Source organism: Triturus cristatus, chromosome 4_1 (genome assembly GCF_964204655.1).
Source record: "Triturus cristatus chromosome 4_1, aTriCri1.1, whole genome shotgun sequence".
Lineage (NCBI taxonomy): Eukaryota > Metazoa > Chordata > Amphibia > Caudata > Salamandridae > Triturus > Triturus cristatus.
This window is the reverse complement of record NC_140585.1, coordinates 483,755,991-483,780,270: the sequence shown is the minus strand read 5'-3', so window position 1 is coordinate 483,780,270 and position 24,280 is coordinate 483,755,991. Positions and strand designations below refer to the sequence as shown.

Sequence of the window (24,280 nt, the reverse complement as noted above, 5' to 3'; positions counted from 1 at the left end):
GACACACATTTTTCTAGCTTGCTTGACTTCCGTTAGCAGCCCAGATTAACAGAGATGGCGCTGTTCCAACCCCCAAAATATCTTTTGGGCAGACAGCAAGGTATGGCTTGGGAAAGGCACAGAGGTAAAATTCTCATTTCAACAAGAATGGTCCCTCCCTACTAGTGAGAGGTATGTCTATTTGATTATCATATGAGATGAGCAATGGGACATAGTTTAAACCAGGGGTCTCCAGCACTTTCTGTAATAAGAGCTACTTATGTTCAACAGAAATCCTCCTAAGCTATTAGTATTATTAGAGATGTGGTAGTAACCACACTAGACAATATTAGTGACCATCATACTAGCAGTGATCCCCTCTGTGAATCGGGCTTGGTTGCCAGCAGTAATGTAAAAAAAATGCTTGGTCAATGTGGCATGCCTCTAAATGAGTCTTTAAACATTTTTGAAATAAATTCAACGTTTTTCTCCAAACATGAGCTCTTTAATTCTGAAAATAGAGACAATTTAGTTCAAAATACCTGAATTTAATGTTGGTATATGTATATTAATTCTACCAAGCAATAGTTCCTAATTTAGTTTACTGAGCTGCACACAGGAGAGCTACTTATAGGTTGCTGGAGAGCTACGAGTACTCGTTGGAGACGCCTGGTTTAAATCATAAAGCTTAGCCATGTCCAGATTTACTCAAGTATCATATAGGGTCATTCATTACGGAAACACTGAGCCCTGGAGGAAATGATCTCAGCTCAGCCCCAAAAAGAAGTGCTTCCGTTTGTGCACAATAATTTTATAATCGGATGCAAAAGAGAGCTAGTTTATAATACCCCCAAGGTTCTTGTGACATTATCTCTGTTGCTAAATAACAAAGCCACACCATCAGTGCACCATTTGATGCTCCTGTCATTATAAAGACAACTATAATTTTTGTGCATACAAGTTTACTCATGAATTCTGTTCGCTGGGATTTTAATAAGAAAAGAAATGGGGAAGTAGGTACCCTTGCCTATTGCCATAAAAGACTAGAATTGTTTCCCCAATAACTTCAATGAAGACAGTCTGTGCCCAGATCCCAAGAGTATAGCTGAGTGATCGATCTGGCGAACTTAACAGGAATTCCCGTTCTAATAATGGTTGTCCAAGACTCCAGATCAAACCCTTTCCCTGTGACTTTAAAGGCAATGAGTCCCTCTTTCCTATGATTAGCTAAATAGGACACAGCCTTCAAAGAATGTGCCACAAGTTGTTGTCAAGATATGAAGCTGGTCTGGTCCATTTCCACAACACTCCCAACTTCAGATGCTAGGTTTTTGGGAATAACATATCTATTCAATAATATGTATGTATGAGCATTCTGAAACACTTTATAAATTTTGCTTCCAAAGCCATCCGGACCTCGAGTTTTTCCAGGTGGCAAATAATTAAAAATGGTCCTTTAAACATCTTCCATGTCTCTAGGCGAGTCAAGAAAAACAGCCTGCTCATCGCTATTAGAAGATCGAGAGACAACGGAATTAGGACTTTACCAGCTCTGAAGAGAGATTTAGTTTCTCAGTACACATTTCTGTGGAAACTGTAAGAAATGCCGTGGGCACCATCATGTCCATGGACTAATTCTGACTGACTGATTCTGATTCACCAAATCGCTTTATTCATTTCCTTATTCTTGAATTACCAGGCTAAAAAAGCCTTCCAAGCTTTACTTTATTCATACAGCCATGGCCTATATTGGGAAACGTGCATAATGTATTCTTTAGTGAGCCATGTTCTCAGTTCTGATCAAGCAGCATCCTCTTTGAAGTTGTGTTTGTCAAAAGCACTGTGCAAAATACAATACCACCAAATACAAATCAAATGCTATCAACAGTGGTCTCAATACAATGCTGGATTTGGTCTAGAAGTCCTCCAACTCTAAAAAGGGCTAGTTATCTCCATCAAGAGAACATTCTCCAAAAATTAGGCTTTCTAAAAACATTTTATCGAGTTGTGCTAACGCAAGGGACTTCTGCTAGATATGGGTCACAGTAAGGCTAAACATGAAGTACACATCCTTTTATAGCCTATTAACAGTAATAAGGAATATATTCTAAAGTAACCAATGATTTAATATGTGGCAGCCCACATGAATTCCAGTTGGGCCCATATATGCTGATCTGATATCTCTACTAAAATGAATAAATTACATTCTGTCAGTTCCTCTACATTAAATTGTTCTTAAGCAGGCTTTAGAACCAAAGAAGGATCACAACAACAGAGGAGGAGACAGGAACACCTTGCAGAGGGAGTGTGATACTAGACTTAGAGTTCTAGAACTGTACAATGGAGGAGGAGGAAGAAAGTCATGCATGCCAGGGCTTTTCTGGTGATACTTTATGTATCGTCCGTGCTGCCTAGGTGGGAATCTTCTGGTGGTGATGACTTTGCAGATGCCATTCCCGCCTCACACTTTCCTGTGCCAGAACCAGCAACCCCCACTGTCACCACTCATCCACCATACCTACAGTACAAACGGAGCTCTGCAGCTGTTACACCGAGAATGGCACCTGCAGCTATGAAGGCCGATGTCCATTTGCTTATGGTTTACATGAACTCAGTGTCCCAAGCCAGCACCCAAAGTACACGACTGAGCAGTGCCACTCCTACTCCTTGGGCTTCTGCCCTATGTCCTTCGTTGTCTCTTCATCCACAGCCCTGAATGTCAACCACTGTGACCCATTCGCTCTCCGCACCCTGGCACCAGAAGCGTGGACTTTCTCCAATGTTCCAGTCCCAATGCGGCTGTCCTCATGGAGCTTGTTGCCACTTCACATATGCCACTGAAGAGGATGCTAAGCGATGCAAAACCCTATGCCGTATCTATGAGGCCTAGGTGTCTGCCCCTATGGCACTCGCTGCCACTTCTTACACAAGACAACTGATGACCACCCGGAGTTGCCATCTCCACTACTGTTGCCCGCACCACCACTGATAAGATGTCAAGCAGGCTCATAACTAGCCACTGACAGATCCGTGTCCCCTGCTTCAGATGATGTTTCCAGCTCATTGGGTACCCAAGAGCTAAGCTATGGTGGGGCCTCATCCGTGTTGAATGATTCCCCTGCCAACAACACTTTTTCCTTCTCCAGCCTCCTGCTGCCTCTACCCTCAGGCTGCAGGGCTTGCACTGCTCGAGAGACTGATTCTTCAGTTTGGAGTGAGCATCCCATTGGATTGCACAGGGGTGATTTGTCTGTGAAACTCTAGCATGCTTTCCATGCATCCACTAACACTTGCAGGGGGCTTGGTGTAGAATAGCCAATCTCCCCATGCAGCAATTGTGTCCTGTTTACGTTAACTGGCATATCCATTTTAGTTTTTAAGGTATTGAATTGCTAAAAAGCACCGAGTTCTTTGAAATGATTGTACAGTGTATTTATGGAGACGGAAGTGCTAATTAATATTTAGTGTTCTACATGTTTGTGTTGACCACTGACAGTTTAAAAATTAAAGGAAAGTAAATAAGGATCGTATCATAGTTCGATATGTGCAATTATTTGTATGAGTTTTAACACAAAAGCGAAGTATTGACTTGATTTGCTAGTTTCCAAATTTTATAGATAGGTTTCATGCATTACTTTTGCAGCCATAAAAAAGCTGACCCAGCCTGCAAAACAAATGTAGGCTGGTTTTGCCCCATTTTAAGTTAAGTTTGTGTTAGATTATACTCCTTCCAGTTAGAGGTAGAAATGCGTGTGAAAGCAATAATAGATCCCGGACAACTATAAATTTCTGAAAAGTAGATAATTCTGAATTCAGTAACGGTTCATTTTTGTGTAGGTCCTTCAAGGCTATCCTATAGAAACTAACAGCTGAAATTAAAAAAAGAATTTAATCGAGTTGAAATAAAACAGCCATTTGTGCTGTTTTCACCTATAACTTCTTCTAGGTATGCCAGAGTTTTTAAAGCAATATACTGCTACAACCGCTGGACCCTTCTGGTTGCAAGGATAAATAGGACTTGTAGGTTCACCAAGAATTCGAGGTACCCAGAGCCAATAACTGAGCTGCGCCTTGCAATGGTTTTTCATTGTGTACCAGGTATATAGCCATTCATTTAGTAAAATATAAATAGTGAAAAATAGATATCAGGGAAACCTATATATTTCCAAAATGGGAACAAAATATAGATTTTATAAGCAGTGGTTATTTGGACATCTCCGAAATTGTGGATACCCATACTAGCATGTGAATTTGAGGACATTTTTCAAAATAACTTTTTTTTTTAAACACAGAAATGCAAAGAAAGTCAATTGGTAATAACACTTGTTCTACTATTCTGTGTTCCCAAAGTCTCCCTATACAATGGTACCTCACTTGTGTGGGCAGGCCTAATGCCTGCGACAGGAAATGGCCCAAAATGCAACATGGACACAACACATTTTTCCAGTAAAAACTGGCCCTTTTTTTGCAATGTGGCGGCTAGCTGTGGATTTGGGACCCTAGCTCAGTTGGCACCACGGCAACCTATCAAACATCTACATTTTGTAACACTAGACACACAGGCTGGGATAACCTGTGTGCCTCTCACCAGGTTCTGTTACCCAGAATCCCTTGCAAACCTCAAACTTTGAAGTAAATAAAACACATTTCCCTAACATTTCTGTGATGGAAAGTTCTAGAATCTACAGGGAGCCACAAACTTCCACCCACCCAGCATTCCCACCCCCAACCCCATGTCTCCCGATAAAAATAGTACCTCACTTGTGCGGGTAGGCCTAGTACCCGCGACAGGAAGCGGCCCAAAATGCAACGTGGACCCATCACATTTTTCTACAGAAAACGGACCCTTTTTTTGCAATGTGCCTAGCTATGGATTTGGGCCCTCGCTCACCTAGGAAAACTTAGGAAACCAGTACATTTTTGACAACTAGACACCCAAGGGAATCCAGAATGGGGTGACCTGTGTGGCTCTCACAAGGTTCTGTTACTCAGTATTCCTTGCAATCCTGTCAAACTTTGTATAAAAGGAATATGCTACTTACCAGTATGCATCTGTTCTTGGCATGTAGAGCTGCAGAGTCACACACTGAGGATAAGATCGCCATCTGGTGTTGGGCTCGGATGATTGCAGGTTGTTGTTGTCTTCGGAAGAAGCCTTTGGTCACGAGGTTGGTGACTCCTCCCCTGGACAACAGTGCGCATGGGCATCCACTCCATCGTCAGATTGTTTTTCGCCATGATGGGAAAAGATGGAGTGTATAGAAATGAAAGAAAGGATGTCCATGTGTAATGTCTAAGTAAGACGGATGCTGGAACAGATACAGGTCCCGGGGAGGCGGGCGGGCGTGTGTGACTCTGCAGCTCTACATGCCAAGAACAGATGCATACTGGTAAGTAGCATATTCCGTTCGAGGCATATGAGCTGCAGATCACACACTGAGGATAGATTATACAGCAGTGCTTCCCCTTAGCGGTGGTCGCCTGTATCCGTTGCAGCAGCTTGAAATAAAGTTTTTAGGACAGCCTGGCCCACGGAGGCCTGTTGTTTGGCCTGCACATCAACACAATAGTGTTTAGTGAAGGTATGCGTGGTAGACCACGTGGCTGCCTTGCAAATGTCTTCTAAGGGAATGTTACCTAAGAAGGCCATAGAAGCCCCTATTTTACGGGTGGAGTGCGCCCTAGGGGGAACTGTAAGTGTACGTTTAGCCTTGAGGTAGCATATTTGGATGCATTTAACTATCCACCGGGCTATACCTGATTTGGAGATTGGGTTGCCTTTATGTGGTGGTGCGAAAGCAACAAAGAGTTGTTTTGTCTTTCGAAAGGGTTTTGTCCTGTCGATGTAATAAAGCAAGGCTCTTTTGACATCTAAGGTATGTAGGGCCCTTTCAGCTACGGAGTCTGGGTTTGGGAAAAAGACCGGTAGCTCTACTGATTGGTTAAGGTAGAAAGGGGAAATCACTTTTGGAAGAAATTTAGGGTTTGTCCTAAGAACCACTTTGTTACGGTGTAGTTGTAAGAAAGGTTCCTCTAGTGTAAGGGCTTGTATTTCACTTACTCTGCGTAGGGAAGTGATTGCGATAAGGAAAGCTACCTTCCATGTTAGGAATTGTAATTCACATTTGTGCATAGGTTCAAATGGGGGACCCATGAGTCTTGTTAGAACCACATTGAGATTCCACACTGGTGCAGGTGGCAATCTTGGGGGAAGGATTCTTTTGAGACCTTCCATAAACGCTTTGATGGCTGGTACCTTAAAAAGGGACAGGTGTTGCCTATTTTGCAAGTAGGCTGCCAAGGCTGCTAGGTGTAAACGTATAGAGGAATACGCTAGATTGCATCTTTGCAAGTGTAGTAGATAGCAAATGATGTTTTGGATGGAAGCGTCCAATGGATGTATGTTATTATTAGCGCAGTAGATGGCAAATCGTTTCCATTTAGCGGCATAACACGCTCTAGTAGTAGGGCGTCTGGCTTCCTTTATGATATTCATACAGTCTGGAGGGAGATTGAGGTAACCGAACTCTAAGACCTCAGGAGCCAGATCGCTAGGTTCAGTGTTTGAGGATCTGGGTGTCTGATTTCTCCATGGTTCTGGGTTAATAGATCCGGGGAGAGGCGTAGCCTTTGATGTGGAACTAAGGATAGTTCTAGAAGCGTGGTGAACCACGGTTGACGTGCCCAAGTGGGAGCCACTAGTATTAGTGACTGTTGTTTCAGTTTGCGTACCACAAATGGAACTAGTGGGAGAGGCGGAAAGGCGTACGCAAATCTGCCTGACCAGTTCATCCATAGGGCATTGCCCTTGGACTGTGGGTGTGGAAACCTGGCGGCGAAGGTTGGGCATTTTGTGTTTTCGGGAGTGGCGAACAGGTCTATGTCTGGTTGTCCCCACTTTTGGAAGAAGGGGAGTAGAACCTTGGGGTGTAGTTCCCATTCGTGGATCTGCTGTGTGTGGCGACTTAGGAGGTCGGCCACTTGATTGTGGATCCCTGGGAGATGTTCTGCTAACAGATAGATGTTTTGGGGAATTGCCCATCTCCAGATTTGCTGTGCCAGTTGGGACAGTTGGGGAGAGTGTGTCCCTCCCTGTTTCTGTATATAATACATTGTCGTCATGTTGTCTGTGCGTATGAGGACAGTTTTGTTCTTTAGGTGAACTTGAAAGGATTTTAGTGCTAGGAACACTGCTAAGAGTTCCAGGGGGTTGATGTGGAGCAGTTTTTGTTGACTGGTCCATCTGCCCTGAGTGGTATGGTGAAGGAGGTGGGCTCCCCACCCCGTGAGAGATGCGTCGGTAGTTAGCACAACTTGTGGAAGAGGCTCTAAGAACGGTCGCCCTTTGGACAGGTTGATGGTGTTCCACCATTTCAGTGAGCGAAGTGAGCGACTGTCCACCAACACCAGATCGGTAAGTTGTCCGTGAGCTTGGTTCCACTGTTGTGCTAAACATTCCTGTAAGGGACGCATTTGAAGTCGTGCGTGTGGGACTATGGAGATGCATGACGCCATCATGCCTAGGAGCTGCATGAACACTCTTGCTGGAAGAGATGGATGAGTTTGAAATTGAGAGATGAGATTTTGTATACTGGCTATCCTGGCAGTGCTGGGATAAGCAATGGCCTTGGATGTATCTATGGTTGCTCCTAGATACTGATGTAAGTGGGAAGGTTGTAGGTGGGATTTGGGGTAGTTGATAGTGAATCCCAAATCGTGGAGAATTTGAATCGTGCGATGAGTGTGGAGAACGCATTTTTGGTATGTATTGGCTTTTATGAGCCAATCGTCCAGATAGGGGAAGACATGGATCTGTTGTCTTCTGAGGTGCGCTGCCACGACTGCTAAGCACTTGGTGAACACTCTGGGTGCTGTTGTTACTCCGAATGGGAGAACTGTAAATTGATAGTGTTGCCCATCTACCACAAATCGTAGATATTTTCTGTGAGCGGGATGCATAGGGATGTGAAAGTATGCGTCCTTGAGGTCTAATGTGGCAAGGAAGTCTCCCTGTTGTAGGAGTGGGAGGACTTGTTGGAGAGTGGTCATATGAAAATGATCCGAATGTATATACTGGTTTAGTAGTCTGAGATCCAGTATGGGCCTTAGTGTTTTGTCCTTTTTGGGAATGAGGAAGTATAGAGAATATACCCCTTTTCCCTGATGTTGAAGGGGGACTGGTTCTATCGCATGTTTTTGTAACAGGGATTGAACTTCTTGTTTGAGGAGAGAGAGATGATGTGAGGACATTGGGCGTTGTTTGGGTGGTATGTTTGGGGGGGATTGTATGAGTTCGAGGCAGTAGCCAGACTGGATAATTTGTCTTACCCATCTGTCTGTGGTGATGGAAGTCCAGACAGGTAGGAATTGTTGGAGTCGCCCCCCGACCGGAGTGGAATGATCTGGGGGGAGTGGTGGCAAGTCACTGTTTGGTGGCTGGGGAGGTGCGGGTGTTGTTATTGCCCCGCCCTCAGCCTTTGTTATTGTTTCCCCTATAACCTCCCCGGAAATAACCTCTGTTAGGGGATGTTTGTCCAGAATTTTTAAAGGTGGACGTGGTCTCAGTTGATGTGTTTTTGGAGCCTCCTCTATAAAAGGAGCGACGAAAGGAACCCCGGTTTTGAGGAGACTGCAGTGCTCCCACAGACTTGGCAGTTTCATTATCCTACTTCATTTTTTCTAATGCAGTATCCACTGCAGGGCCAAATAACTGCTCTTGGTTGAAAGGTTGAGCCAGAATTGCGGTTTGAACCTCCGGTTTAAAACCGGAAATACGGAGCCAGGCATGTCGTCTGAGTAAGACGCTAGTATTGACCGCCCTAGAAGCAGTGTCTGCCGCATCTAAGGCGCATTTAATGGAGGCATTAGATATTAATTTGCCTTCTTGAATGAGGTCAGTGGCCTGGGACTTAAAGGGTTCAGGCAGATGTTGCATAAGGTCCTCAAGTTGGTCATAATGTGCCCTGTCATACCGAGCTAACAGGGCCTGGGTATTGGCAATACGCCAGTGGTTCGCCGCCTGTGCGGCGACTCGTTTGCCTGAGGCCTCTAAAAGCTTAGACTCCTTGTCTGGGGGGGGCGTTTCTCCAGTTGTCTGTGAGTTAACGCGCTTCCTGGCATTTGATACGACCAAGGAGTCTAAAGGGAGCTGGGCTTTAATGTATGCAGGGTCCTGCGGGGCTGGTCGGTACTTTTTTTCGATGCGGGGGTTGAGAACCCTCGCTCGAACAGGGTCTTTAAAGACGTCAGTGGCATGCTTTATAACCCCTTTAATCATGGGAAGTATATGAACAGTTTTTTGTGACTGCTCAAAGGTATCGAGGAGAAAATCCTCCTCAAGGGGGTCCGTGTGCATAGTGACACCATGGAACGTTGCTGCCCTATTTATTAGTTGGCCAAACCCTAGGTGGTCATCAGGAGGGGAGGGCTTGGAGGGGTAGGTAGTGGGGTCAGGCATGTCAGGCATTGGATAAGACCAGTCATCTACCGGTGCTGTGTCTGGAAAAGTAAACGGGTCGGTTGGATCAACAGGATCATTAAATAAATCAGGGTCCGCCCCTCCCCCTAAGTCATCATTATCATCCTGTGGAGGAGGTGAATGATAGGGAGGTGGTAAAGGTAAAGGTAAAGGAGAAACAGGAGGAGGAGGGGGGGGACGGGTTAGAAGGTAAAACAGGAGAAGAAGGACGAAGTGGTGAAGTGGCACAGTCCTTTTTCCGTATGGGAGCTGGGGGAGGTGTAGTGTCCAGCTTCCGTTTTTTATATGGGATGGCAGTCACATGTCCAGTGTTAGGATTGATGTAGATCCGCTTTTGAGTAGGATCTGGTCGAAAAAGTTCATCTGGCTCCGAAGGTGGTGGCGGCGACGCCCGCTTCGGGTCTTTATGAGCTGTTTTTGGTGTGGACGTAGTTTTCGGTGCCGATGATGTTTTCGGTGCCGAAGGATGTTTCAGTTCCGATGGATTTTTCGGAGCCGATGGAGTTTTCGGTGCCGATGTATGTTTCGGTGCCGATGTATGTTTCGGTGCCGAGGGACTTTTAGGCATCGATGTCGAAGAACGTTTCGGCGCCGGTGGAGACTACGGTGCCAAGGAACGTTTCGGTGCCGATGGAGATTTCGGTCTTGAAGCCTGTTTCGGTGCCGATAGTGGTTTTTTCGGTGTTAAAGGCACAATCAGATGAGGTTTGCTCGAGCCCGAGCCACCTACAGGCTTAGATGTCTTCGGAGCCGAGCCCGAGGGCGGGGCTTCTGAAGAGGATTTCCGGTCGCGACTGGGCCCAGCTGGCGGAGTCTTGACCAATGCTTTTTTGGATGGGGCAGGGGCAGGGGGGGTGGTACTCACACGCTGCCCTGGAGTGATGAGGTCATCGGAATCGTCGGCCTCGGACACGATCTCGAGATCTTCGGTGTCGTCTTCGGGAACATCTTGAGCAAAGATGTCCTCCGGTTCTGGAGCTGGTTTGGCCATAATATGGCGTCGAGCTCTTCGGTCCCGGAGGGTCTTCTTCGAACGGAAAGCGGCACAAGCTGGACAGGTGGACTCGTTGTGTTCCGGCGACAGGCAGAGGTTACAAACCTCGTGGTGGTCACTGTGGGGGAACTTCGCTCCACACTGGGGGCATTTTTTGAAGGGTGTCCTGTCCATCAGCCGCTTCCGGAACCGGTCCGAGTTGATTTCGAAGTCGATGGAATGAAGATTAAGGAGTTAAATTGATTGCTAGAAGTTTTCTGCTGGAGCGGAAAAAAGTTCATCCGAACCCAATGGCGGAAAAAAACAATCTGACGATGGAGTGGATGCCCATGCGCACTGTTGTCCAGGGGAGGAGTCACCAACCTCGTGACCAAAGGCTTCTTCCGAAGACAACAACAACCTGCAATCATCCGAGCCCAACACCAGATGGCGATCTTATCCTCAGTGTGTGATCTGCAGCTCATATGCCTCGAACAAACATTTTCCTCACATTTCTGTGATGGAAAGTTCTGCAATCTATGTGGAGCCACAAACCTGCACATACCCAGCATTCCCCCAAATCGCCCGATATAACTGGTACCTCGCTTGTGTGGGTAGGCCTAATGCCTGTGACAGGACACTATGTGTGTTTTTTTGGGGGGGGGGGGGGGGGGGGGAGGGGAGGGGTTTACAAAGTTTGAGGTTTGCAAGATTTTCTGGAAAACAGAACCTGGTGAATCAAACAAGTCACCTCGTTCTGGATTCCCCTGGGTGTCTAGCTTTCAAAAATTTACAGATTTGCTAGGTTTCCCTAGGTGAAGCTGCACTAGGGCCCAAAATCCACAGCACACAAACTCCTGGCCGTCCGACACATGTAACAGGTTAATAATGTCATGCAGACAGCTGTGCTGTTTAGCCAGACCTAAAACATGATACCCATCCATATGAAATCCTAGAGACACTGAAGTAGCAACTGCCACGACTGGATTGTACAAAGCCCACAATATGTTTTAGAGGATGTTGGAGGATCCAATTAACACTATATACTTAGTTTTGAGAGGATTTCATTAACAAGCGTGATGTGGCCTGGAATAATGAAACTTATTTTTAATTCAGGCTGAAATGCAGGGGAAAACGTAGACATCACAACTCCCTAAAATTAGTTCATCTTACACCAAGTTCCTGTTAGACCCACTATATTCTTTTAATTGCTAAAAAAGTAGTACAAATTGGTGCCAAACGTTGGACAACTTTAATCACTATAATTTGGTCAGAACTTTATGCCCAGTGTGCCTACAAATAGGACAGGTCAGATCCCTGATGCGGATTCAGAAGATGCAACTAATTTTTGCCTCATATCTAATCAACCATTACCAAATATCTTGGCATTTGTATTGATACACAACTAAACAATTGCTCTTTGAAATTAACCACACTTATTTCCAGCAAGGCCGTACATTTGACTGTAGTACAGTCTGTAAGTCCTGAATTATCGCAGGTTAGGTTACTCCTATCTTCTAATTTGCCTCAATTTGCTGGCTGCTTTCGTCAGTCAACCGCACCCCACTTATTAAAACCTCGGAATAATGGGATTGTGTGGTATTGTATTTATTGTGTAATTACTTAAAATCATTTACAAGAAGGAACATCAATTAGGCAGCATAAAAGCAGAATTCAAGTATTGTAATTTTAAAACCAAGTAATTAAAACCCATGCGAGTTGTTTATAAAATCAGTTGAAGACAATATAAAATAGCAGGACATTTAAAACCCGAGCACATTTAGCTCCTTGTGTATGTGCAAGGGCATGCAATGTGCAAGAGGCCGTCCTGTACTAGATATTACACGAGCAGAGTCAATGAAGAGTAGGTAACTTCAAATATTGCATTGTGGAGCCAAGCAGTCTAAGCTCAACATTTTGCGCATACCCTAGCCAGGCATGCATGTAGCCTGTAGCCACAAAATGCAGGATTGTGCGTATGCCATGGAGTACAAAATCAGAATCATGCATGAAACCATCAAATTAGATACATGCATAAAACCATGTACTTCCGGATCTTAAAGTGCAAGATGCTTGCAAAAATCCGTGTAATGCCAGGTCATATGTGAGACCCACCCCACCCCCCGGAGAATGATTTGGCCATAAAATGCAAGATCCTGCATAGACCTTGGAGTGCAAGATCAGAATCATGCGGGAAACCATAAAGTGCATGATGCATACGTAAAACTGTGTACTTCAGGTCCTAAAGTGCAGCATGCACGCATAAATCCGTTCAATGCCAAATCATGTGGGAGACCAACCCCCCCAGGAGAATGTTTTGCCAACATATTAGCATCACAGGGTATTAAATGTCCATTCAACCTAAGTGCCTGTATGTGAATAAGTTTACAAAATTAAGATCATCAGGTCATGACCCTAACAAGGCTTTGCATCCAGTTCCTCGGATTGTTTCTGCCCTCAGCTCATAAGAGGTTCGCAGGAGCCTTCCCACTTCGATATAGAACTTGCCAATCCGTGCAAGTACCAGTGGCACAGCGGTTGTATAGATGTATGTTAGCGTCTCTTGGCAAGTTCTCGTGCCATTTTGAAAAAACATCGTTCTGAGGTACAGACGCTCTGGTGTAACAAGTTAGGACAGCGGCAGACAATGTGCGCATCTGATTCTGTGTGATATAGGCACAAGCTGCATTCCTTTTTTCCAAACGAGATATTTTTCCAGTTGCCCCTATAGACTCATTTTGGAAGGGTTAAGAGCCTGGTCCTCAGAATGTTCTGTAGGGCTTGCCTTCCCAGTGCTGCATTCAGGTATGGTTGGCGCATGGTCATGCCATGTGAATGGGCAAGTCCCTCTGCACTGGGGTGTTTCTAATCTGTTTAATGTCCTGCTCCCTTGAAGTGAGTTTTTCTTGTAAATTTAGCAGTCTTTTTAAGCTGTCCATTGTTGGTGATGTCAGTTATGATTTCTAAAGTCAGGCCAAGTTTTTCACTGGCACTAATCAGTTAGCTTGCCCAGCTACTATTAGTATCCTGAAATATAATTTAAGTGCCTCCCTCATTGATCCTGGCTCCGCATTGGTCACACTGTGGTATTTGACCATGTCTTTTTTGCATTCGATGTTCATTGTTGCAATATTAAAGCTGGATCAATGTGTGCGGAGTTGTTTTCAGGAGATTAAATAGCTTTCTGAATGCAGCTATGTGAAGACGCTCCAATATTTCATTCAGCCGTCCAGGGAAAGCAAGATGTCCATAGCTTATTGTTTGTATTAATTTTTCACTAAGGACACGTCAGATTCGCTCTGCGTCGTGACTTTAAAGCTTGTGCTGTAGTTTGCATAACGTATATGTGACCTTAGCCGCCTTGACTGCAAGTGCCTTGGCCTGCAGGCTCAGTCTTCCTCTATCTGAGAATTGTATGCCCAGGTAGTTCTATTTGTTGGCTGTGGTTATCCTTAGAGGGCCAAGTTGCCATTCCACCAGTTGCTTTTTCGGGTTTATGGAAAAATACCAGGACCTACGTTTTTGTGGAGTTTGGCTCCAGAAATATTATTTGTATTATACAGATGTAATGTTTCCAGGGCACTCTCAATGCCTAGTCTAGTTTGGTCCAGTGATACCAAATCATCTGCATACTGCATGATGGAGAGTCTAAGGAGGCCTAAACATGTTTGCTTTCAATAGTGCCTTGCCTAGATCCGTGGTGAACAAGTCAAACAGATAGGGAGCGATCACGCAACCCCGTTTCAGCCCCTTATTCATTTAGATCTTGGCGGTTGTGTGTGCCTGCGTAAGCTTGGTTCGGACCCATGTGCCAGTATACAGTACAATGATAGCCACAAGGAGTTTCCTCTGGATACTCCACTTGGCAAATATTGCCCAGAATGTGATGCGGTCAATGCCTTCAAAAGCAGCGTAAAGTGGGGGTATTGTTCTTATAAGGCTTACTTCTGATCTTAAAAATCAATCCCAACAAATCCAAATGACTATCTAATTTGTTTACCTCAGTAACTCCTCTGATACCCTCCAGTATCTCTAACCATCAGTAGCATAATCATGTTCAAACGATTAGTGAGCAACACATTACTTTACAGTTTAAGAACAGCAAATAAGTGGCAAAAAATAATTACTTGCAATTCAAATTTTAACTTACTGTTCATTCACAACGAAAATACAATTGTCTTGTGATGGTTGCCCTGTGACTGGATGTTTGCAGGTCACTTTCCGTTCATTATGACTGTAAAGGGAAAGAAATTATGATTAAAATAAATATTCAAATGAACAGGCAGTTCACTAATTTTGCATTGCTTCTGGGCAACATGTTTTTTTCCCCAAGAAAAAACTTTGATAGTTTCCTTGTCCACATGATAATCACCGACAATGATGTTATTATACAATATAAGGAATGATATTGACCATCATGAGCTACATTATGTTATATAAAAGGAAAAACCAATTATAATACAAAAACAGAACAAAATTATATATAATAAAATAACTGCAGCATTACGAAACCTTAAGAAATTGTCTCGGTTATATATCCAGGATACTAATAATAAATGATCTGGTCTATTTTCGACTGACACACAATAGCAGTATGTAAACATAGGTTTAGAATGTGGGGCATAACCTCTTATACTGGGGAAATGGGGTGATGATGGCGGTGTCAAATGATTCCTCTGCAATCTGTCCAGCGTTGCCATATACGTATATGTTAATGTGGGCACTCACGGGCTTTAAAAACTGGCTCTTCCAACCCCATGCAAAAATCCAATCCCCGCTTCCATGCAGTCAATGGAGGCTGGTGGATGCTATCCAGAGTTGGGCTATGTCTCGTTTGGCGACAGTGAGGCCAAGAAACAACAGGTGTCATTTAGATCTATTGCCCCAGATGTCTTCTGATATGTGTAGGTCCGCCAAGTGTGGTGTATTTGGTATAGACCATCCAAATACTTCAGCTAAACAACTACGTATACCCTTCCAAAATGTTTCTGGAATCGGGCACGACCATACTGTATGAATAAAAGTAGCTTCCTCCATTCTGCAAGGAAGACACTGAGGGGGGTAATGAGGCCTGCTCTAGAAAGCCGTGATCGGGTGAAGTATATTCTGTGTAGATATTTCAGCTGTATAAATCACAATCTCGAAGGGACGGCAGCCCCTTGAGGGGACTCCAGTACCTCCCTTCAAAAATCATTGTCCAGGGGACGAAGGCCTGTTTGCCAGGCTTCCCTGAGGCACTCCAATGTTGATGCGCTGTGGGTGACCAACGTTTGGTATATTTTAGAGATTTTATGGTCTATCAGGTCACCCATGAGGAGCTTTCCCTCTAATGGGCTGAATTCAAGAATGACGGAAATCTCCTTAAGAAGGGGAGTGATGACATGAGGAAACTGGAGATGCCTGTAAAACTGGGAGTGTGGGATGGAATATTCGTTTTGAAGATCAGAAAATGGTTTGAGGGTTATGCCCAGCAGAACATCAGCCACGTGCAACACATGTTTTGAGCGAAAAATTAGGCCTCTCTAAGGGAACACACGTTACAGAGGAGCTCCATAACCCTATCGTAAAGCCAAGATCTCAACAAATGTTATGAAAGCGAATGAAATGCACACAATCTTACATAAATATTATAGCTCTAACTTAACCAAACTGCAGCTACGTATACTTTAATTTTATAATCACTATCAAGTTCTTGAAAATTACAAAAATGTAAAAGTGTTACCATTAGTGATTTTCAAACTGCTCCAAGCAAGACCGCCAGTGAACAGACCTTGTACCTTGTATAGGAGGTGCAATGGAGCATGCTATTTTACAAACAATCAGGTGGGCAAGAAACGAGCATTAAATGTCTCCCGGTAGATGTCACATCTTGTCACTTGCCACCAAGAGTTGCACTGTAGTTTTACAATGAAATGTTTAGTTGTCATGGGACAAAGTCACACAAAGTCAAATCTGCAGAGCTTCTGTGTTTTTTCAGAAATTATCCTAAAATAATTTTAGGCAATAACCGATTATTTTTGCTCTATATACCATTTACCAAAGACCTCATTGTGGAAGCTTTTTTCCTGGTGCCATATGGAGGCATAAGTGGACAATGCCCAAGTCATGGTGAGTTTTAGCAAGCCAGAGAGATGGGGGAAAAGTCTCCCTCGGAAAAAGTGCATATTTTAGGCGGGGACCAATGGTTCTTAGACAAAAATTATAAAAAGCAAATTAAAATGTAGGGTAAGATGACATTCGTGTAGATCTACCCTATGTTTTTAAGCTGAACTCTGCCTCAATACCAATATATTACTGTGCCAGGGAACGGCCGAGGGCTCTGCCCTGTAACCAATATCCATTAAAACTGCCACATTGGGATACTGCATACAGCTGTAGAAAAGCATCTCTTTGCAATGCTTACAATTGGGACCATGGGTGATGAGCCTCCAAGAAACGTTTTAACAAAATGTTTACCTGTCTTTAAACTTGCTGATTTATCTACAGATGGTTCAGTGGGAAAGAAGTTCTAGAGTGCTCCCAAAAGATGCATTTGCAATTGGGATTTCGATAGTAATATCAACTCGAACTCTTGGGTTTTAAGGACCAACCCCGTGCCACCTGTGCCTGGAGAATGCCCGGCACCCGGGCTCTGGAGATATTGGAGACATCATCCGTAGTGTATGCGGGCATTACCAGTGAACAAAGGGAAGGTATGATACGTAGCAACCAGCCTTTACTGTGCCTCTGTGCTTACAGTTATCTATGATAATCCACAGAAAAATCTAACTTTGTTTTGATAGCTTTGGCGCATTCGACGAACCTGTCTTTAAAGAAAAAAATCTATAAAATTCACGGGGAGTGGGGCTGAGAAGTTTCACAAAATTGTTAAACGATTATCAAAGTTAAAAGATGGTTGTCAAAACGTTTTCACTGCAGATTCAATACCTACAAGTAACATTTAGATAGGGCTACCGAAATAGTGATGTACTGAACAACACTAAACTGGCCATTCACATAAAGGCGACTGAATTGTGAGCTTCCTTTCCGATGTAAATCCTTTGACTAACCCTTGTCTTGACAGTTATGTTTGTGGACAATAACCGCATACAATATTTAAATGTCACTGCAATTAAAATATTTTATTACGCATACATAAAAAATTAAAAAAAGACTTATTTTCCACATCCGTTTGCCAACTATGAAAATACCTCCTTCTTCCTATATATACACATACACACACACACACACTGAGGAAACGTCTATATTCAAAGCAGTGCTGCGGAGTTCCACTATAATTAATGCGTTTAGAGTAATGCGCTGGTAGTAGTGTAACTGCAGCGGTCTTTAATATTAGATTTGATATCGTTTTAATTTCTTGTGCCGTATGTGTGTTGAAATTATTTACATCACTGAAACACACCGTTGTTCTTTTCGACATCGTTTTGCTTACAGCGGAAATATAGCCTTGTTCTTACATACATAAATTGTGCGGTGGTACAGCGGCCTTAAAAGTAAAGGTTTTTTTTTTAATGCATAGCCTTTCTTCATTTCATTCCTCAGTAGCGCAGCTATTAAAACTTATTAATAAAATATATATATATGTAAACCCTTAGTTTATAACAGTGAATACAGTTCTAGAGGGGACAGAATGCATTAAACGCTATATGAAAGAGTTATGTCACAACGTTGTTAACGCAACAAATAAGCCAGAAAACCCCATTAGCAGCATGCCCCCCTCTCCAACATCACACAAAGACACAAAATCATATCAAATGCCTACAGTGCATCAGGTAGCGCCATTGCCCTAATTTCTCTGGTGTGGCTCCATCAATAAGGATTCTGGTCCAGAATCAGAGGACTGTCCATCCCTGGCGCAGTTTAATAAATACATTCAAAAAGGTATCCTATATCTTTGGGGCGGGACACTCTGGACTGTAGCGAAGCATGTGTCTCAAGCTGTACATTACAATAGGTGAGGTCATGTGGCACGAGTAGGTGACTTTCCCCTGCCCCAGTATCAGTTATTTGGCCTTTGGAGAGCAACAACAAGAGTGTGACAAGTTTCCGAATGGTTTTGGGCACTGGATACACCCAACCCAACAGTGCTAACTTGGATCCTAATTGAATAAGCTAACCCGTCATGTTAGAAATAGTGTGTATAATGGCTGTCCAAAAGTTATATGTGTTTGGGCAACTCCAGGCCAAGTGGAGAAAATCATATTTTAGGGCTCTGCGTTCTAAGAAGTACAAAGTGGGCTGAAGTCTTCGTTTCGACAGGGTGGGCGGTGTGCGATATACTCGGTGTAACAGAAGTGTATAAAATGAAGTCCACTACTAGGAGATAAGGTTACTGTCTGAAGAGCAACATTCCTATTCCTTGCCTGATTTGGGAATCTGCAACTCCTCTTCCCATTTACTTATTGTGTGGTGATGTGCTTCTGCCTGTGTGAAGTTGTACAGTGTTATCAGAAGTTTGGGCGATTTCGCGGCTATTAATTGTTTGATAGTCACCAGTAATGATGGCTCTTGTGGAAAGGATGGAGTAAATGATATCATTTATGGGATGATAAAGAAACCAAGAATTGGCATGCAAGTGTGTTTATATATATGGGGTTGCTTTCCTGATACAGGTTTCCCCATGTTGTGATGTTCCATTTGGCTAGCTGTGCAAGTGTCTTTGTTTCACCAGTTAATGGTATGTCTGGTTGTCGCTCTAGGGACTGAGGGTGAATAAATCTACTTCCTCCAACCCTGCTTTCTGCCTCAGTCAGTCCCAAGCTAGTTGTGCTTAGTGCTAATTATGTCCAGTTTTACGCTTACCGGTTCCCCTGCAAAAGAACTGTGTTACGTGGAATGGGGATGGATTATCAGCTTCCACTGAGGGTTCAGGTCACTCCCGTTCTCCATATTGCTGCGCCACTGCATTTCTTTACCTAGGTGCCTAATTTCCCAGAGGGACGTATCATACTCTGTAACTTTCTCTTGGATTTGGACCAGTGTCAAAGGTTCAGGTAACTGTTACCATTCATGTTCTTATTGTTTAGTTTCTAGCTCAAGCAAATACTAATGGTCCCTCCCTGTTTAGCTTTGCCCAGCCCCCTAGAATACGTCTTTAAAGGCATCCCACACTGTACTGACGTCCGGTACAGAGTTAATATAGATTTGAAAATATATCTAGTTTCTCCTGACGCAATCCATTCTGGAATACCTCATCCTTCAATGCGTTTGGAGAGTCTCAGCACATTTCAGGCACTGAGGGTGACTCAAGGATGTGCTGCCATGACAGGGCCGGTGGATGATTTGGACGTGTTTTGGCCAAATTTTGCACCTCCGCCAACCAAGAGCCCACGGGTGGATACCCAATTAGATATTCAGGACCATGACGAATGAATAGTGGATATGGACGTACCTGATGCTGACTCAGCATGCCTCATCCACCAGGCTGTGATCTGCCTTTATAACATGCAGAGCAGCTAATGCTTGCGGATTGTGCCAAGCTGCTCCAGATGATCTATCCAGCCCCGAATTAAGAGCTATATTAAACCAGCCACCTCAAGAGATTGTTCTGGGGGATAAAGACAGACCTATCGACCGACCATAAGGAGAGAAAAAAATGTGTATCGTCATTATTGGGTCCGCAGACGTTAACTACTGTGATGGATTAACCCATAAGTACATCTGCACTGATCATCACTGACAATGTGCAAATGTTGGAAACCTGTCCCTCCTTTTACTACGACAGTGACCTCCGGAGCCTATGAGGAGTAGGAGGATGTTTATATATGTGCTGTGCCCATTTTGTTGAGTTATGTATTAATGGGGTAACCCGATAGACCACTGGACTCGGGTATAGCTAGGTACATAAAGAACTGTCACAGTGGAAACAAATTTGGAAATGTAAGAGAACATACATCTGTTAGCAATACAAACAAATTTTGCGACAACACCTGTTACTTGCATGTATGCTCATCATTTAATTGATTATCCAAGTTTTCAGTCAAACGGAGGATCAATAATTCAAATTAAAGCCAAAAACATCACAGTATCAACATTTTCAAATGTATATAGGTGTAAGGTACGTGATAGGTGCGGGATTTTGGGATTAGTGCAGGGCGTTGTGAGGGAGGGAGGTTGTGAAAGATTTAGGAACATCCACAATTCATTGAAGAACCTAACCTGCCAGTTAAATGGCCACAAAACATAAATCAAATAACACAGACTAAGACAGCAGTTGTACATTCACTGACAATCTCCTGTGTTGATTGAAGATAGGAAAAAGTCGACGTTTCGACCCCTGTTAGAGCCAGCAAATTGGTTTGCTTGGGGTTGGGGTCTTCATCAGGACCAGGGAAAGGGCTTACACCAGCATCAGCAGCAAGGATCAAGCTGGAAAATTGGGAAGGGGCCAGTCAGTGCTCCCAAGGTGTAGTATTCCAATGCTCGAAAAATGAGACAAGGGAAGGCTGAATGAATAAGCAAAGACACTCATCCATTGGTGTCCAAAGCTCGAGGGCCGCGTACGTCGGTCTGACAGCTAGGCTAGCTGTCAGACCGACGTACGCGGCCCTCGAGCTTTGGACACCAATGGATGAGTGTCTTTGCTGATTCATTCAGCCTTCCCTTGTCTCATTTTTCGAGCATTGGAATACTACACCTTGGGAGCACTGACTGGCCCCTTCCCAATTTTCCAGCTTGATCCTTGCTGCTGATGCTGGTGTAAGCCCTTTCCCTGGTCCTGATGAAGACCCCAACCCCAAGCAAACCAATTTGCTGGCTCTAACAGGGGTCGAAACGTCGACTTTTTCCTATCTTCAATCAACACAGGAGATTGTCAGTGAATGTACAACTGCTGTCTTAGTCTGTGTTATTTGATTTATGTTTTGTGGCCATTTAACTGGCAGGTTAGGTTCTTCAATGAATTGTGGATGTTCCTAAATCTTTCACAACCTCCCTCCCTCACAACGCCCTGCACTAATCCCAAAATCCCGCACCTATCACGTACCTTACACCTATATACATTTGAAAATGTTGATACTGTGATGTTTTTGGCTTTAATTTGAATTATTGATCCTCCGTTTGACTGAAAACTTGGATAATCAATTAAATGATGAGCATACATGCAAGTAACAGGTGTTGTCGCAAAATTTGTTTGTATTGCTAACAGATGTATGTTCTCTTACATTTCCAAATTTGTGCCCATTTTGTTGATCGCATTTTCTATGTATGTTTGGTAAGGTGCGTTTCCAGCAGAAGTGCTATTATAATCTCATGATGTTTGACATATGCATAAATATGACTTGTCTTCAGAGGGTTGCACAGCCTGCTAATGTTACACGTCTGAAAGATGAGTAAAGGCTTCATCTCATGTGTACTGTGATATGTATTATAGTGTTTTGCATGGTCGGGGAGTACAGGGTGGCCTGGTTCAGCATTTTTGTACATAGATATCTATGTGACAGTGTTATAGAGGATGACTTACCTTAACACTGGAAATACGTATTGACCCGCCCCAAACTTTACACACCACCACCCACACCAGCAACTTCAACCCGCCAGCAAATCCATGAACCTTCTATCCCTCCCTATACAAACTTCAGTAAATCAAACAAAAAAAAAACTGAAATCCTGATCATCAAAAAGAAGGTGTTTCCCATTAGCAGTGTCTGAAACACCATCATAGACCCACCGACAAGAAGTTCACCATGCATATTCGTGTTAGCACCACGCGCTGAATTAAATGAGTGTAGAATGTTTGACTCCAGACGGCAATGTTAATGAGTAGGAACGTGATATTGTCTTACTGAATCACCTAGTGCAGGTGTAAAGATGCATCATGCTGTCTCGATGATTATTCATCCACTAGTCCTTAGGAGGAGTCATCCGAGTCGTACGCTGATCCTCCTGGTTTCAATCATTGATGTTTCCGAGCAGTCTTGTTGAGTTTCTTCAGAAACGTTGAGCTTAAATGTGGTGCTGGAAAGACATACTGCTTTTCCTAATGCCCTATCCTGAGGCGTGCATTGTACAACATTACATAGTTCACTCCTGTTTGATTTACTTTCCTTTTGATTGGAAGACATTATTTTTGCATCGCTTGCATGGATATGGTGAAGTCTGGGAAAAATGTAACGTTATACCCTTGGTATGCTAAATTTGGTTTCTTTCTTGCCATTTTAAGCACAGCATCCCGGTACTGATAATTCAGCAATCAGGCAATTATGGGGCGCATCTGGCAGGGGCCTCGGAGTTAGTGATCTGAGAGCACCCTCCACCACTAGCAAGCAAGAGAGGTTGTCAGTGCAAAAAGTGGAGGTCAGCAGACATTCCAATCTGCCTATGGTCTGCAGTCTCAAGAATGCCCAAGATGCGCATGTTGCTGCAGTTGGACAACTATGAGGTCCTCATGTTTGACGTTTAACATGGAGAGGTCGTTTTCCATATTTATCCATTTCTCAGTTTTTTGTTGCACGTCCCCATCTACTCCTGATGCTCATTGTTCTGCCTCGTCTAGCCTGTACCCATGTGTATCTAATTTGGTCGCCATAGTGTCAAGACGTGTATTTAATGTGTCAATCTTGGCAGCTATCAAGGTCAGGCTTCATTTCATTGCCTGCAGGAGGGTTTTCATCTCCGGGTCCAAAATTGAAGTTGTCCCCACTAATCTGGTCACTCTTGTTCCTGTGGTTTGCCAGTTTTATTGGAGTCGAAGCGCAGTTTAGGTTGATTGTTCTATGATTTTCCCATTTTTTTACTAGGATGCTCTTGCATCCGTTTCAAGGATAAGGCAGGAATGTATTATGGTTTGTAATAAAGTACTCGTGTTTCCCACTCAACATGAGACAGGACAAACAAATCTGCTAACCCACCCCCGTGATCCCTGCCTCTTCATCTAGGGCACTGGTCGAATCATTTTTCACACCCAAGCAACCCCAATACAGTGGGAGACCACGCATTTTCTTACTCACCGATCGTAGGTAGCATATATATGTCATGACCCGCCAAACTCCCACTCGCCATGGGGGCACGAGCAGTCCCAAACGGGTTCCAGGTTTAAATTTGTGTGCCAAAATGCTGTCTCGTTTTCGTAGGCTACCTTCCCTCTTTGCGCTTGCTTCCTAAGTAGGGAAAACTAAGGGAACCTACTTGTTGCGCGCTTTAAGTGACCTCCAGGCTCAGGGGCTTATGGAGCATCCCAGTATGAATGATTGAAAACGGTACTCTTAAAGTGCACAGTCACTCAAACAGAGCATCCTGGCGCTAACTCAAGCACCATTCCTTAATTCAATGTCACCAAATTAATCAGATAGCACCTAAAAATAAACAACCGGAGAGAACAGAAAGAAAGAAGGCCCCTAAACAGGAACATAATAAACTAGTCAATGACAATTCCTCTGGGGCCGAGAACAACCAAGTTTTCAGGCTCTTCTTAAAGGTGACTTCATTAACTATACAAGTCGAAGGGAACTACAAAGTTAGTTCCAAGCCTTGAAACCCAGAGCAGCAAAAGATTTGCCTCCTATACATTCTAACCTGAAAATAGGGGGGTTTAACCAATTAGAGATTAAAGATCCTGGGGTTCTCAGAGTCCTATAATGTCAGAAGCGATTAATTGGGGCCAGTAGCATGGAAGGACCTAAAAACCAGAATGAAAGATTTAAAAAGAACCTTCTTACAACTAGGCAACCAATGCAATTCTTTAAGCCCCTCAGAGAAGAAGCTTTTTCTGGGAAGTCTGAGCACAAGCCTAGCACCCGAATTTTGAACGACCTGGAGCCTGTGTAGAAATTGGTTAGAGATGCCTAAATAAAGCATTCTGACTAATAATGTGTCTCAGGCTGAGATTAGAATACGCACATTTGCGGTCCACG

At 43.8% G+C, this 24,280-nt stretch overlaps 1 protein-coding gene and 1 pseudogene across 16 annotated transcripts in view; one reads left to right on the top strand and one right to left on the bottom strand.

Annotated features, from left to right (window-relative positions):
* PLEKHA5 (pleckstrin homology domain containing A5) overlaps positions 1 to 24,280 on the bottom strand; it is a 1,155,627-nt gene that overhangs the window by 626,936 nt on the left and 504,411 nt on the right. For all 16 annotated transcript variants that reach the window (XM_085652691.1, XM_085652692.1, XM_085652698.1 and 13 more), the window contains one exon: positions 14,581 to 14,664. In XM_085652691.1, the coding sequence (XP_085508817.1) occupies positions 14,581 to 14,664 (84 nt within the window). The remainder of the gene's footprint in view (positions 1 to 14,580; positions 14,665 to 24,280) is intronic.
* LOC146855134 (uncharacterized) lies at positions 2,320 to 3,243 on the top strand (annotated as a pseudogene).